The sequence below is a fragment of the Galleria mellonella genome, unplaced genomic scaffold (assembly GCF_026898425.1).
Source record: "Galleria mellonella isolate WM207_F2 unplaced genomic scaffold, CSIRO_AGI_GalMel_v1 utg1217, whole genome shotgun sequence".
NCBI lineage: Eukaryota > Metazoa > Arthropoda > Insecta > Lepidoptera > Pyralidae > Galleria > Galleria mellonella.
In genome coordinates this window covers 1348870-1365424 of record NW_026441984.1, presented here as the reverse complement: position 1 = coordinate 1365424, position 16555 = coordinate 1348870, and the positions used below count along the sequence as shown (strand labels likewise).

The window sequence follows — 16555 nt, the reverse complement described above, 5'->3', positions numbered from 1 at the left end:
AACAAGCTGACAGCCCACCTGATGGAAAGTGGTAACCGTCGCCTATAGACATGAGCAGTACCATGGACATAACAGAGTATACTGTTTCGCCCATGATACTCCCCGTGAGTTGCCATTCCTGAGGACTCGGGTGTTATTTCTCTGTACCAAACCGAAACACAGCCATGCAAACACGACTGCTTCACGGTTGAAACACGAATGGGACCAAATGTACCCAAGCAATCAACTTTTGTACAAAGTCTCCCTCTGGTAGTTCTTATGTCTCTTTACCTTTTTATATAATAAGTGATTGGTCCTAATTAAACCGCATACATTTTCGTCTCTTACTACGTCGTGACGGTAAAATCGTGCGATGTCGTGTCGTGTTACGATCAATTATAAAAGCGTCTAATGAGAGTGTTATATTTTTAGCGTGTCGTCAACCCGATTAAACTAATATAACACTGAGGCAGAACCGGTAAACGTCAAGCGTGACTCGACCTGCGCAGTAGGTCCATTCAATAACGCTAGTTTTTCTATTGGGTACCTACCAGCGGGCGTAAGCCTCCCTGAATCCCACCATTTAGGGGGGCTCTGCCACATGGCTGTTAGCTAACTTATTCCTTTGCCATACATAAATGTATAAGGCGCCATTTGCTGGAATGATAATTAGAATTATACGAGTGTTTGCAGTTCCATTGCCTTTGGTTTTATGTCTTTTAATGTCACATAAATATCTTAATTTTTAGGACTTTAGAAGTGTTATAATTGTGATGGGTGATTTTTAATATATGTAATACAAAAGAAAGAAATAAATATAGGCTGATCAGCCTTTGTTCGCGGTTTTGCTCGCTCTATTCTTTCATCCTCTATTTCACCCCTTTATGAATGAATTCTTCAAAAGTTAATAGACATAAGTTTTTGTTTTACCAACCAACCAAGACCCTAAATCTAACATTTCACTGTTCTAGCTTCTAAACTGATAAAATTCTATACAGATGTTCAATCCCCGTTGCGCTCTCTTAGGAGTTGAAGTTTTAAAATTCCTTTCTTATTTTACACCTACCCTATATAATGAATCTATGTGTAAAATTTCAAGATTCTAGACTTATTGATTTCGGCTGTGCGTCGATTATGACAGAATGCTGATTAATTAACCTGACTGGCTGTCCATTGAATCCAGCCAGTCAGGTCAGCATTCTGCTTTGTATAGATTGATTGAAGAAGACTATCGATCTATAAAAATAAAATAATAAGTAGGTATGTAAGTTAATATTTTTAATTTATTTTTTATAATTTATTCAAATGTAGTGATTTATAAAAATCTAATTAAAAAGTACTTATTAACATTACATTACATATTATTAATATTGTCTTTGCCAAATGTTTTTTAATAATTTGAAGAAAAATTTTGCCCTATGTTTTATACTATTGTGGATAGATGGCGTTAGTTGTTTGTATTAATTGGAGTTGTGTAAAATAAGTAGAATATATATCTATCTATATCTATATATATATATATATATATATATATATATATATATATATATATATATATATATATATTTCTATCAACATATAAATTGTAGACACTATACGTAAGCTGATTAGTTTCAATTATTTTACTGTGAAAATAAACAACCGAAAGATCAGAAGAAAGTATGATTGACTAGAAATAACTAAATACAATCGTAATACATATTCGTTATACTTGTCATCCACTAGGTAGAAATAATGGAACGGCAAATGGTCCGATTCAAACTTTAGAAAAGTACAGTACACAAATTGTCTCATCCGCGAATCGAACCCAAGATCTCACTCACAGCTAAACAATGTGCTAACTACTGCGCCACTGAGGTCGTCATACCTTATAGCGTACATGAGGTAATAAAAAATAGACCGTGTCAATGTAACACTGCAACAGAATTCAAAGACTTTTCCGTCATAAGTCGTTACCTTTTGGTCGTACAGCTTTGAGCACTTGTCATTGGAACTGAGCCAAATATAATTTGCTGACTGGACCCCTGCGCTAGTGATGTACCAAGTTGGACTTTTTCGATTTTCGAGTATGTACTGGTTTTTTCTCGTTATTTCGTGTTTTTCGTAATACTTGCGGTATTGCAAAAATAGGAAAACTAATAAAGTAGACAAATCAAGATAAAACATACACCAGTGGGTTCACTCTTAAAATGAATTCCAATAAATTGATATTGAAATAAAGGCTTTTTGCACTCTCGAATTGCAACACTAGCGACATGATTGTTCCATATTGTTCTGATAGATGCATATTAGTGCAACTTGCCAGTGCAAACTATTTGTAAACCGATCCATATTAGAACCTAATTCCTACTTTTTGTTTCATGAGTGCAGTATAAAATTATTATAGGTAATACATTGAATTTACATTTAATTATAGATAATATTGATATTAAATTCAAGAGTAAAGTTGCTAATTTTAAGTTAGACCTTCATGAACACAACTGTAAAAATCGCATCTACTTTGGTTCAGTAGAAACGCCGAAATTACGTACAGGTAGATAGACAACATTCCTAAAAGTTATTGTTTTGGCAACTTTCAGTCTTATGAATACCTCTCATATCAATTTCTTTTAAATATCTCCTATGTATAGATTAGTCTATCGATGTCTAGTTGCAATTTTATAATACAATTAGCTAAGAAGATAGGATTGTGATAATCATTAATGAATCGAATATATATATATATATATATATATATATATATATATATATATATATATATATATATATATATATATATATATATATATATATATATATATATATATATATCCATATATATATATATATATATATATATATATATATATATGTCGAAACAAAAAAAAAAAAACATGAACATGCGATTAGTAAATAGTATTCGAGTGCCACAAGTATTCGAGTCAACTCGACTCGGCACGTCACTACCCTGCACTGTAGCTTCGTGCATTTCGACTGTCATGTTTCTACCATGAACACGGATTATGTAAATATTGGCAAATACTTATCATTTTCATGTACAAGTTAACTCCTGGCTGGGTTTTTTAATTTAAAAATAACACGGCATTTTCAAGAATGCTGTGAGTGTGTTTAAAAGTGATTTTCATATTGACATTATATTGTAGGTACTTTGTTTTTTAATATTTTAAACATTAAAAATAATTACATCCCAACCATCTGGACGAGTGGCGGTCTTCTACCATGCGTTTTTCAAGGCACTTTCTTCCACGTAGAGCCACTCTTTGGAATCAACTTCCAGCAACAGTATTTCCGAACTGATACGACATCATTACCTTCAAAAGAGCATATTCCTTTTTAAAAGGCCGCCAGCACACCTGCAATGCTGATGGTGTTGTGGGTGATCATGGGTGGCGGTAGTCACTTACCATCAGATGAGCCTCATGTTCGTTTTCCCACTGTGTTGTAAAAAATTTTAAACCTTTATACCTAATCACAAAATACTCTATAACTAATCTCCCCATTACAAACAATCCCTCTCACCCCCCACCCCCATTATGGTAAGAGGTTCTTCAAAAAGAGTGTATTATATAAGTTTATTCAGGGTCGGCAACGCGCACGTGACATCTTTGGCGTTGCAGGTGTCCATAGGTTACACCATAAGAACAAGGAATTACATAGAAGGAATAATAAAATAAAAATTGCAATACACATATGGTTGCCTCCTTTCTTCTTATGCAAATATAATTAATAAAAAGAGGACGAAAGATACATCCTTAAGTTGCTTTTTTTCTCAATTCATAGCAGGCTAGTGTATAGATAATGTGTACGTAAAATTTTTGTTCATATTGATATGTCAATTAAATTGTTAATAACAAATTTTACATTACTAGATTATATATTCCACACAGTTTATGTAGAAAGTATACAAGCAATAAAACCAAATGACATATCTTGATGAATTTGACTACTACGGACTAGTGAAAAGGCAGATTCGTTTTTATATGTCTATCCTTCTCTAACGCATTGGCAATGTCATAAATACAACGAGCAACGCACTATGTGAATTATTTCATCTATTCTATTCCGAAATCTTTGGGTTACATTGACATGCATTAGATTTGTTGCCACATTTGTGTTATATATAAAAAAAAAAAACAGAACTTATGTTTTATAATCTGTTTCTATTTTATTTAAAAATAAACATTTCAATGTAGTTTTTGTGCCAGACAAATACGACTAAAAATAAAAAGTTTCTAAAATTCCAGACAAATTATCTTTTTGAAGACTAGGCAGCATGGTCTCCGACCTTAGCCTGTTCCAAACGGAACAAACGTACTAAAAAAAAAAAAAAAAAAATAAAAAGTTCCTCTATGGTATAAGTCCGTAATTATATGCTAAATCTTTTTCAATTGACTTCAAAATAAAATAGGTTCTCAATTAGTTTGTATTTTTTTTATTTTTTTACCTCATAACTCCGTCAGCTGTAGATTTAATTGTAAAATTCTTTTTTTTTTTTATTTGAAAGGATGTGCTTACAGATTGGTGTCATAGAAATTTTATTAAAATCGATTTAGTAGTTTAGTTTTTTAATCAAAATAACTGGTTTTGCTACAAATGATGTCGGTTTGTTTTTTGTGGAATATAATTTAATTAAATGCAGTTTATGTGCCGAAATATTATCAACTACGCTTCGAACAGCGATTTAATAATTTCCTCGAAGATGCCTCGTTTAGAGGTTAAACACGTGTCGCTAAACGTGCGTGAACAAAATGGAAGTCTAAGATTGATGGCTAATATGGAAGAATGTGAAACTTCTGGTAGTAATAATAGTAATAATGGTGGTTATAGTAGGTAGCGGAATTAAATAAAATAATTTTAAACAAATTATATAAAGCGTGAAGCAGTTGTGTTTACATGGCTGTGTTTAGGTTTGAAGGGTGAGATATGGCAGTGAATTTACAGGGTACAGAGGAATAACACCTGAGTCCTCAGGAATGCATGGGGGTATCATGGGCGAAACAGTATACTCTGTGTCCATGGTACTGCTCATGTCAATAGACGACACGTGTGACCTAAGTAAGCGAAAAACTGCAAATTTTAATATCCAAATATTTATCGTAGGAATAATTGCTAAATTTCCTAATAGGTACCCACTTACGTGTTTTATAACGAATTGAGGACACTGCGGCGTCAGGGTTTTGGCGTTATTCCAAGAAGGATACTAAAACATGATCTAAACGAAAAGGAACCATATAATGTAGATACAGAGATAAAAATGTATATAAATTATATGTGTATGTACATAATGGTCACGTCTTTCGGTAGTAATTTTACATCTCTCTAGAAAATGGAAAAACTTAAAAGTTATTATCTATCTATATTAAGTTCACTTGAGTTAATGCCATAATATCAGAAAAGAAACCATAGCTTGTAATATGAGAATAAATGAGATACATTGTAATAAGACATTAGTATAGTTGTCTCATAGAGGGAGGCTTTGTACAAAAGTCGTTTGCTTGGGTACCCCTGTCCCATTCGTGTTTCAACCGTAAAGCAGTTGTGTTTGCATGGTTGTGGTTCGGTTTTAAGGTTGGGATACGTTGTGAACTTACAGGGTACACAGGTATAACACCTGAGTCCTCAGGAGTGGCAACGCATGGGGGGTATCATGGGCGAAACAGTGTACTCTGTTATGTCCATGGTACTGCTCATGTCTATAGGCGACGGTTACCACTTTTCATCACTTGGGCCGTCAGGTTGTTTGCCATTCTAAGTTGTATAAAAATATATATATTATTATGTTGTTATTTTATTATAAAAGGAATATAAGGGGCATAAAAGGAGCTTATGCCTTATGATTTGCCGTTAGTTGCCACACTTGGTAGGCAGGTTGGCAGACACAGTTAGGCTTTTGGAGATATTTTACGTGGGACGCTGCTATCCATCCCTCGCCCTCTGTTAATCGCCTCTTACGACACCTACGGAAAGGGGAGTGGCCCATTCTATGCCGGAGTACTCACGGCGAATGCTTATATGGTAAATCGTAGACGTACCTAATAATTACACAGTGGGGGGAAAGGGATTGTTAGCAATGGAGTTTGATAGCCTTATTGTTACCAATATGCCCTATTAGGTCGACCTCCAAGTGGTTCCTCCTGGAAACTATTATGAACAATTCCTGTTGAATTTGTCACGATGGGCGAACTGACCTGCTTCATCCTCACCTATCATCCTTCACTGGTGCCTCGCCGGTGTATACAGATAGCGCGGGTGAGGTTGCCATTCCATTATCACCTATTTAAAAAAAATAATTACACAGTGAAACGATTGTTTGATAAAAAATAAAACCAAATCTAGCGACGCTCGTAGTTAACCTAGGAAAATATTACAATACAATTCACTCTCGTCCTAATTGAATTTCTAGTATGTAGTACAATATAGAAGGGTAGTCGTAAAATTTTAGAAGCCCGTATAGGAACCCCGATACTCGAGAGTGTTCGCAGTATGAGATAATTTGGTGTAAGTATGAACAATTTATACAACGTTGCCTGAATAGAAACTGTACTTAATTCGAGGTTTGGCCTTGTACTTTGTTAGGTCTGTAATAGACGTAATCTGGCTGTACTTGAGACTCTTTGTTCGACGTAATTACTAGCCATCGTCTACACACTCGCTTGCCACAAAGTTATTACAATAATCAAGTTTACAGGGCTCTTAATAAGTATAATTATTATTTATATTTATTATTTACGTTTATTATTTAGATAGATAGATAAACTTTTTATTTGAGCCATTTATGACACACGTAAATTTACAAATGAGTTTATACAATTAAATTATTTACACTTTTTAAAATATACAACAAAAGATAAAATATGGTTTCGCCATGTGTGTCGCAGTGACCCAAATAGGCTACAGCTCAGTGATGGTTTTGCTTAAAAGCAAAGCACTGATTTTCAGCTGCAGCCTGAAGTTAGGCTACACGGACGCGTACAACAAACCCAGATTGTAACCTGCGTAACCAATTTAACAGCGAAAGGTAAAATTGTATTATATAAATACATGCTTATATAAATGATGCATAAATAATATATTTCTTTAATTAATTAAACATACAGTATAAATGATTTACCACAACAATTATTATGTTGAAAGCAGTCGCTAGCAGGCGACCAACCCAAGTTTTGTTTCGTTAATAAATGCGGTTTTAATAACTTTTTAAAAATTAATTTAGATATTTAGTATTGATACTTATTTTTAAGTATTTTCTTCTAAATAAATCTATGACTATATAGGTCACTCACGTTTACGCGAGAATGCATTGAAGTTTTTATGCACTACGGCCCGGCGCCGCCGCCGCGGCGGTGCAAACAATTTGCTTCACTATTGGGCAGGGTGCGTGCCAGTTCAAACAGTTTCCTAGAGGTTATTGCCGCTAAAATGCACTGTCCCCATCCTAAAATATTGGGTGGGGCAGATCATTTATATATTTATTAGAAAAACAAAAGTTTACATGCGTTGGTTTGGTCATTTGTAGAAAATAGATGAAAGGAGAATTATGAAAGATTTATCAAACATAAATGAATGGAGGCCTCGGTAGGGGTTGCCCTAGATGGACATATGTCGACCAAATAGGTGACATGTTTAAATAGGCCAAATTAAAAGTACCTGTAATCGGCGTGACGGATATCTATATACGTATGTACCAACAGTTTACAATACATAGCTTAAAATAACAATTTATTCATTAAATAACCAAAGAGTTCAACTTTTTATTTTGCATAATTGACTATATATAATATTTGTACTACTATAATATTGTTACTTCTTGGATTCCTGCATCCTGCCAAGCCTAACATATGCATGCCAAACATGGACTTATACAGAAAAAATAAAGAACAAAATCCTATCATGTCAGCATGCGATGGAAAGAAGTATCTTAAAGTTAAGAAAAATACAGAAAATAAGAAACACCGATATCAGGAAGAAAACCATAATAATAGATACTCTTCAGTATAGTATGAAACAGAAGTGGAGATGGGCAGGTCATATAGTGAGGTACAAAGGTAAAAGGTGGACTCTCCAAACAACAAAATGGCGAGGTCCAGCGGGAAAAAGAAATGTTGGAAGGCAAAGAAAGAAATGGGCAGATGACATAATAAATACAGCAGGAAAAAACTGGACAAGTATTGCTATAGATAAGGAGAAGTGGAAAAAGATGGAGGAGGCTTTTATCCTTGGGGACCACGGAAGTGGATAAAAAGCTATAATAATAATAAATAATAATATTGTTACTCTAAGTTAAATAATTTGATTGTAAGTACTAGCGATGTCATGAGCATTAGTTAAATCTTGTTTTTATTTATGAAAACCTGTAATGGGCTTTTTGTTCTTAGTGAATTTTTTTTAATTATAAAACTTTTCCAATTGTTGGTTTTTTCTTTAATAAAAAAATAAATAAAATAAATAAAGATTATACTAGCTAAGCGATACACATTAATCGTGACAGAAATAGTTACTATGTATTTTAAACAGTTTTCTGTCCATAATTACTGATAAAATAGACTGTTTCATCCTAAAATATTGGGTAGGACAGGTTCTAAAAAAAAGGTCTTGACCATTCATTTACTATTATAGATTAAGCAAATTATAACTAGCTAAAAGGACCTCTATATTGTCTTAACAAATAAATTATTATTTCTAACCACGTAAATAATAAGTATTATTCTATAAGTATAGGTGTGTGATGTAATCGATCAGCTGACGACCTTGCGGGTCGATGACCCGCGGAAGTAGGTCGAAGGGCGGAGAGGGCAAGGGCTGACTAAGGGCGCGTTAGCGGTGGCGGAATAGCGGAATGGCTGTAGCGGTTGCGTGCTTACAAGAATTATTCGCCTGAGGAATAATACTGGATACTAATTTAGGGGTAAATCAAAATTCAGACTAAGAAGGCTTGTTTTATTTACAATTTGAATGTTTTAAGCTCTGCGTATGACGACGAATGTTTTTCATACTTCCTTGATTGTAGTTTACATGATTAATATATGTATATAGGGGGGAAAAGGATTGTTTGACAGCCCCATTGCTAGCAGTATACCTTATTAGGTCGACCTCCACGTGGTTCCCCCTGGAAGCCATCGTGAACAATTCTTGTTGAATTCGTCACGATGGACTAACTGATCTGCTTCATCCTCACCTGTCATCTTTCACTGGTGACCCGCCAGTGTATACCAATACCGCGGGTGCGGTTACCATTCCATTATCATGCATTAAAAAAATCCCCGTATACGACGGCGCCGGTAGAAACTAATGGACGTATATTTTGTTTATGTCAACAGGGTGTGTCCAGCTATCAAACAGTCGCTCTTTTTTTTACCACTTTAAGTGATTGCTCTCAAGTTGATGGCAAGTGGTAAGTCTCACCTGTAAACATGGAAAGTGGATGGATATTACAAAATATGCTGTAACGGGGGAAAGGTATTGTTAGTAATGGAGACTGAGAATCCCATTGCTAGCAATATACCCAACCAGGTCGTCTTCCTCGCGGTTCTCCCTGGAAACTATCATGGTTAATTACTTGTGAATTCATCATGATAGGCTAACGGGTCTGTTCTCACTCTCATGGATCTTCACTGGTGCTCAGACAGCGTATCCCGTTAGCGCAGGCGGGGTTACTATACCATTTTCACCCATCAAAAAAAATATGCTGTAGACGTCATCCACCTCACGTGAACCACTCACATGAATGGTACCTGTTCCCGAGGACTCATAATTACGTGCATATATGTATGTATATGTGTATATATACAATTAAATATAATTAATTGGCTATGTATAAACTTAAGTTCTTTTTATTTGTAAATTGTCACAGTATTGTACACCGCTCTATCCGTCATTGATGCTCCTTTCCACTTTGGGTGTGCTAGAATTCTTGCAGAGTTAAGCTCGCCTTTGTATATTTTTTCCACTGTCATATTTCTGTATTATTTGTGTGTACAATAAAGTATAAATAAATAGTGAATTTAGAAAATTCACCAAATTGCATTGTCTATAAAAAAGTTGAAGATGCACAGCACCTATTGATGTAATGTGATGGGAACCGAAGGGAAAGGGAAACATTTTTAAAAACATTTAATATTAATAAATTTGATGTGGCGATTGTTCAGAGCATAATGCATGCTTCTACTACCAAAATTGCTTTGTGCTTAAGTGAATTAGTAAGTAGTATTGTTTAGTCATAATTACGAGATAATAGTAGTTAACTTGTTTAGATTTTATGGGATTGACATGTTAAAAAAAATCCCAAATTAAACGTAGACAAAAAAAATAGTGAATTTTATAATTTTGCTGGTAAAGCCCACCACTTAAATACCTGTTGTGCATCGCATCTATTTGTGCACTTTGTACAAAATTGGCTAGTTTTGTACAAAATATTTTAAAGAGTGAATAAGTATTTTTTTTTTAATAAATGTAGTAATTAATAAATAAAAACGTAAACCATTGTTATAACAAGATGATGCCCGCCTTTACTAAGAGCGTATTGAAAAGAAATCGATTGGTTTTGCTCCACCCCTCTTTGACTCTTCAAAACGATCTCGACCTTTATTCCCATATATAGACCATATAACAAAATTCCGTTCAAATATAAACCCTATTGTTATTAGTATAAAGAGGAAATGTTATAATTTTTGTTCTTTTGTGTGTTGCAACGTTGATGGATTTATTGGCGTTCGGGAGTTGGTATTTTATAATAAATATTTGATTTTTTTTTGGAAGTAGGTCAAACAAAGAGTGATAGCCATACTGCTGGTTCCGTGTATATATATGACGGTTGCCATTTTATATAATTTTGTATACATACTAACTATATCCTGTGGATTTACCCACGTGAAATAATAAATAAAGTATCCTATGTGTTAAGGTAGGGTATAACCCCTACAAGTGTTGGGGAAAAAGGGATTGATAGTAATGGAGACGGAGAATCCCATTGCTAGCAATATACCCAACCAGGTCAACCTCCTCGCGGTTCCCCCTAGAAACTATCATGGTTAATTCCTGATGAATTCATCATGATGGGCTAACTGGCCTGTTTTCATTCTCATCTATCATCCTTCACTGGTGCTCCGCCAGCGTATCCCGTTAGCGTAGGCGGGATTACCATTCCATTTTCATCCATCAAAAAAAAACCCCTACAAGTGTACCAAATTTGATTCAACTCCGTTCAATAGTTTATACGTGAAAGAGTAATAAATATCTATTTATTCTTTCACTATCCAAGCTATTCGTCTCTGGAATTCTTTACCTCTTTCCATTAGATCAGCACAATCTCTTGCCTTGTTCAAAAGGCAGGTAAAATCTCTTTACCTTTCTCTCTAATTTGCTTTGATATTGACTACGTGTGATCTACCTAATTCAAATTCAAATTCAAATTCAAAAATCATTTATTCATGTAGGACATTTTAGCCGCTTATGAACGTCAAATTTGTACATTATAATTTTATATTTACCCTACCGTCCAGTTCGGTATATAGATCCAATTGAGAAGAACTGGCAAGAAACTCAATTGAATTACTTTTTTTTTTTTAAAGCCAGTTTATTTACAATGTATATTTATATAGGTGTCTATGTCTAACATTAAATGAAAATTCAGTGCATGAACAACTATTGCCATGCACACTCGTCATTCAAGTAATCGTTTAGTGAGTAATAGGCTTTGCTCAGTAAATATGATTTAACAGATGTTTTGAATTTATTTAAGGGTAATTCCAACATATCCTTTGGTATCTTATTGTAAATTTTTATACCTATTCCCATAAAAGACCTATTAACTTTTTCTAAACGATACTTGGGGACAGCAAGTTTGTCTTTAAATCTAGTATTAATATTATGAATATTGCTGTTTTTTGGAAATAAGTCAAGATTTTTATGAACATATAGAATATTTGAATATATAAATTGAGAAGCAACGGTGAGAATATTTGCCTCTTTGAATTTCTCTCTTAATGAGTCACGACTCTTCATACAGTAGATCGCTCGAACGGCACGTTTTTGTAATATGAATATATTCTTAATATCTGCCGCTTGATCTATTTAGTATATTTATATCTATGTATTATTTTTTTTTATACAACTTAGAATGGCAAACAAGCTGACGGCCCACCTGATGGAAAGTGGTAACCGTCGCCTATAGACATGAGCAGTACCATGGCCAAAACAGAGTATACTGTTTCGTCCATGATACCCCTCATGCGTTGCCATTCCTGAGGACTAAGGTATTATGCCTCTGTACCCTGTAAATTCACTGTCATATCCCACCCTTCAAATTGAAATACAGTTATGCAAACATAACTGCTTCACGGTTGAAACGCGAATGGGCCAGAGGTACCCATGCAAACGACTTCTTCTTTCTTATACTTTATTGTACACAAAAAGGAACACACATATTAGAATAATATAATTGAACGGTGTGGACTGCCGTACGGTGAGCGTGGACTGTAGGGGCGTTGGTTCAGGCTGGAGTGAAACGCAGCGATTACTATTCTGAAGCCTCCGGTACCGTCTGAAGAGAGTATTTTTCTTCTTGTCCTATTTCTTCTCGAGTGTAGTGCGTCGCTGCTCGGAAGCGAATGCCGCTCGAGAGAGAAGGGTTCATCCGCAACCCTTTACAGGGTTGCAGGTGCGGGCCTCGGGTGTGCACCCTTTACCCGGGCGGTCTGCACAGGCTGCCGCCTGTGCGTCATTAATTTTCGACCCGTGGGGTCGAGCCGACGCTATTGTAAATAGCGTCGGCTGAGGGAATAAAGTGTGGGGGAAGAAAGAGCATTATATACTGTGTCGTCGACCGTGCAGGGCCGGTTTAACCGTCGCCCTGCTTTGTGCCTGCTGTGCGCAGGAGATCTCGCGGCAATGCGCGTGTCGCGTCCGGTGGGCGCGCGTGGAGCGGGGCTAGGTCCCTCAAGTGCGGGTGGTGGCTGGCGTCCGCCCGGCTGAACATTGTACGTGCCAGCCGGCGGACGAACTCTTCCACCGAGGGGACCGCGAGATCTCGGGCAATTACGTCGTTACGTACGTAACGACCCGCGTCTGCGCACATACGCAGAACGCAGTTCTGTTGCGCCTGCATGCGCCGCCTCTGTGCGTCGGAGCACAGCGCGTACCATGCGGGGGAGGCATACGTCAGCTGCGAACGAATATAAGTCTTGTATATGCCTATTTTCGTTCGCAGCGAGAGATTGGACTGTAGGACCGGTCGCAGCATGGCCCGCGCGGTCCTGGTCTGTGTGACCGCGCGGTTAACCTGTGCTGTCATGTGCAGCGACCGGTCGATCTCTACCCCTAGGTAACGCACTGTGCGCTCCCATGAGATGGGTGACCCACGGAGTTGGAGAGGCGGCGGATGATGTGAGCGGCTTCGAGTCAGTAGCGCTACCGTTTTCCCACATTAACGGAGGTGCGCCACTTATCGAGCCACTCTGGCAGGCGGTTCAACAGACGCTGCATTCTGCGTGCAGCGTAGTTGGCATTGGTCGACGACATGAAGTATGCACTGTCGTCGGCAAATAGAGCTAGGACGACATCGCTCTCTCCCTCGAGGAGCTCATCCCTCAAGGTGGGAATGTCGTCCGTGTACGTCGCGTATAGCGCTGGGGAAATGCAGCTGCCCTGCGGCACTCCGGCGGCAATTGGGTGGACGGCTGAGTCCACGCCCTCTACCGAAACATAAAAGTTCCGGCCTCGTAAGAAGTTGTCGATTACCCGCACGTAGGCTTGCGGCGTGCTAGTGTGCATCAACAGTTTGTACACTAGGCCGTCGTGCCACACGCGGTCGAACGCTTTCTCTATATCGAGAAAAACACCGACTACGCGTCGACCGCGGTTATGCTCGACGGCCATATGATGCAGCACGCGCGCAAGTTGGAGCGTGGTTGAATGGCCGCCCCTAAAACCGAACTGCTCGTCCCGTGGAGTGACGTACGGGTACAGCCGGCGGAGCAGCGCGCGCTCAAAGGTCTTCGCTACGTGCGGGAGGAGTGTTATCGGCCGGTAACTGGCCGGGAAACGTTTGTCTTTCCCGGCTTTCGGGAGGGCGATGACTCGGCCGAGTTTCCAATTTGATGGAAAGTGGCCGGTCCGGAGTATACCGTTGTAGAGCTTAGTAATAAATACTAAAGCTCTACGGGGCAGCTGGGCGAGTGCAGGCGTGGGTATTTTGTCCGCTCCGGGCGCTTTGCGCCTAGGTAGGCGCTCGATGATGCGCCTTACCTCGCCGGGCGAAACGAATTTAATCTCCGTTAAGTCCGGCGTCGGAGCGGTGTGAAACTCGCCCACGCGACGTACAACGCGCTCATGGTGCTCGACGACAGTGCTGGGTGCGTCGGCGGCTACCGGATTGGCAGTGAACTGCCCCTCCAGGTGGTTGGCCAGGATTTCTGCCCGGTCAATGGCTGCGTAACGACGTCTGCCCGTTTCATCGAACAACGGACAGACGGGGGGTCGTGCCTTAGTGAGCTGTCGGTTAAGGGCGTACAGGGTGAACTGGTGTTCACCCGCGTGGGAGATGACACCCTCCCACGAGGAGCCACGCCAGTCGCGGACTCCTTCCGACAGCTCCGCAGCGAGACAGTTAAGCTCACGCTTGACCCGTGGACAACGGGTGCGGGCCCATAGGCGGCGGCGGAGTGACGGGACTCTATGCACGAGTGCTATGTCCAGAACGTCTGGATAGTGTCTACGATTCGTGGGAATGTGTGTTGCTCTGTAGCCGTGACTGTCTGCGTCACGGAGGAGTCCATCGGAGGGGCGGCCGGGGGGCGATAGGCGGCATATACTCAGTTCCGCGCCGTCGATGTTAATGCTCACTCCTATGAGCGCATGTGAGGAGCGCCAACTGCATGCGATGTCGCGGCGGACCAGTACGGCAGTGCCACGGTATGCCGCACCGGCCGGGACCGCTCGTCCCGTCTGTACACAAAGGGAGTATGATATGCACATCCTGGGTTTGAGCAAGGAGACGGAGGCCTTGTACCTTATCCTTTATCCCCGGGGTTCCAGTACAGGACGCGGAGAGAATTACTCCGCGACTCTGTACTGGCTAATTTTGGCCAATCCGGCGAGAGCCGCCGACTTTATGTCCTCACCGGCCGCTAGGGCCGTTAGGAGATCTGTGAGGAGCCCTATTATTAGTGTTAGGGCTCCATTGTCAGTTATTATAGGTAAATCGCGCGTCTGTTGTGAACGTAGTGAACGTAGTTTTTTGCGCGACAACTTATCACTCAAGTGTGCCGGCAACTCGACTCGGCGGCGAGCTGCCGAGTGTATGGTAGTTGTGGCCGCCTCTAGGGCGCTTTGAATGCGCTCCTGTATATCGATAGAGGCGGCCTCTATTCCCTCAGGCGTGGAAAAGTCGCCGTCGAGAGGAATATGCTGGAGGCTTGAGCGATAAGCCGTCCAGTTGGTACTCCGCCGCTCAGACCTGTGCGATGCGGTGACGACCGCACCTAGGTCAAGCGTGGCTAAAACTGGGAGGTGTTGTGTGTCCAAGTCGTACAACACCTCCATATTGACCGGGCAGGGCACTCTATGCACGAGTGCTATGTCCAGAACGTCTGGATAGTGTCTACGATTCGTGGGAATGTGTGTTGGGTGTGCGGGTCCCAACACTTCGTAGCCGTGACTGTCTGCGTCACGGAGGAGTCTAGTACCCACAGGCGATGTCACCCGGCTTCCCCAAGTCGGGTGTTTGGCGTTAAGATCGCCCATGAGTAATGTGGGACTCCTACCGTCCAGTACGTTCCGGACATCGGAGGGGCAGAATTCTCTGACCGGGGGGCGATAGGCGGCATATACTCTCAGTTCCGCGCCGTCGATGTTAATGCTCACTCCTATGGAGCGCATGACGCGGAACTCGGGGAGCGCCAACTGCATGTGTACGATGTCGCGGCGGATCAGTACGGCAGTGCCACGGTATGCCGCACCGGCCGGGGACCGCTCGTCCCGTCTGTACACAAAGTAGTTGGGCACCCGCAACGTCTCCTTGGGAGCCAACTTGGTCTCCCCCAGGAGTATGATATGCACATCCTGGGTTGTGGCGGCTAGTGCGGTCTTCACGCTACGCACCAGCCGTTCCCACGCACCTCCCATGAAGGGTGCGCTCGGGGGAATGTAGCGCCACCGGATAAAGTGGACTGATGACTCTTCTTGGATGGCTTCCTCGGCTGCTTTCTTTAGTTCGACGTCGGCACCTTTGAGATTGGTGCCTTGGTCGGACCATAGCTCAGCGGGACACCCTCTGCGGCTTATGAAGCGCCGCAGGGCCATTATGGCGAAGTCCGTGCTGAGGCTGCCGGCGATTTCTAGGTGGACTGCGCGCGTCGTTAGGCAGGTGAAGAGCACTCCGTACCGCTTCTGGTGAGTGCGGCCCACTGTCACGGTCATAGGCCCGAAGTAGTCTAGGCCGGTGAACGTGAACGGTCGCTGATGATGCGCCAGCCTGCTCTGCGGATGGTTGCCCGTTGACGGCTGCGCCGGTCTTGCTCTTCGTAGACGGCACAGCTGACACCTCTTCAGTTCACTGCGGACGGCGTGTCGTAGGCGCAAC

The 16555-nt window shown here is 40.5% G+C and overlaps 1 protein-coding gene across 1 annotated transcript; it reads right to left on the bottom strand.

Annotated features, from left to right (window-relative positions):
* Positions 1-12814: 12814 nt before the first annotated feature.
* Positions 12815-13267, bottom strand: LOC128201819 (uncharacterized). The gene has a single exon (XM_052899923.1). The coding sequence runs from the start codon at positions 13265-13267 to the stop codon at positions 12815-12817; it is 453 nt and encodes a 150-aa protein (XP_052755883.1).
* Between the last annotated feature and the right edge of the window lie 3288 nt (positions 13268-16555).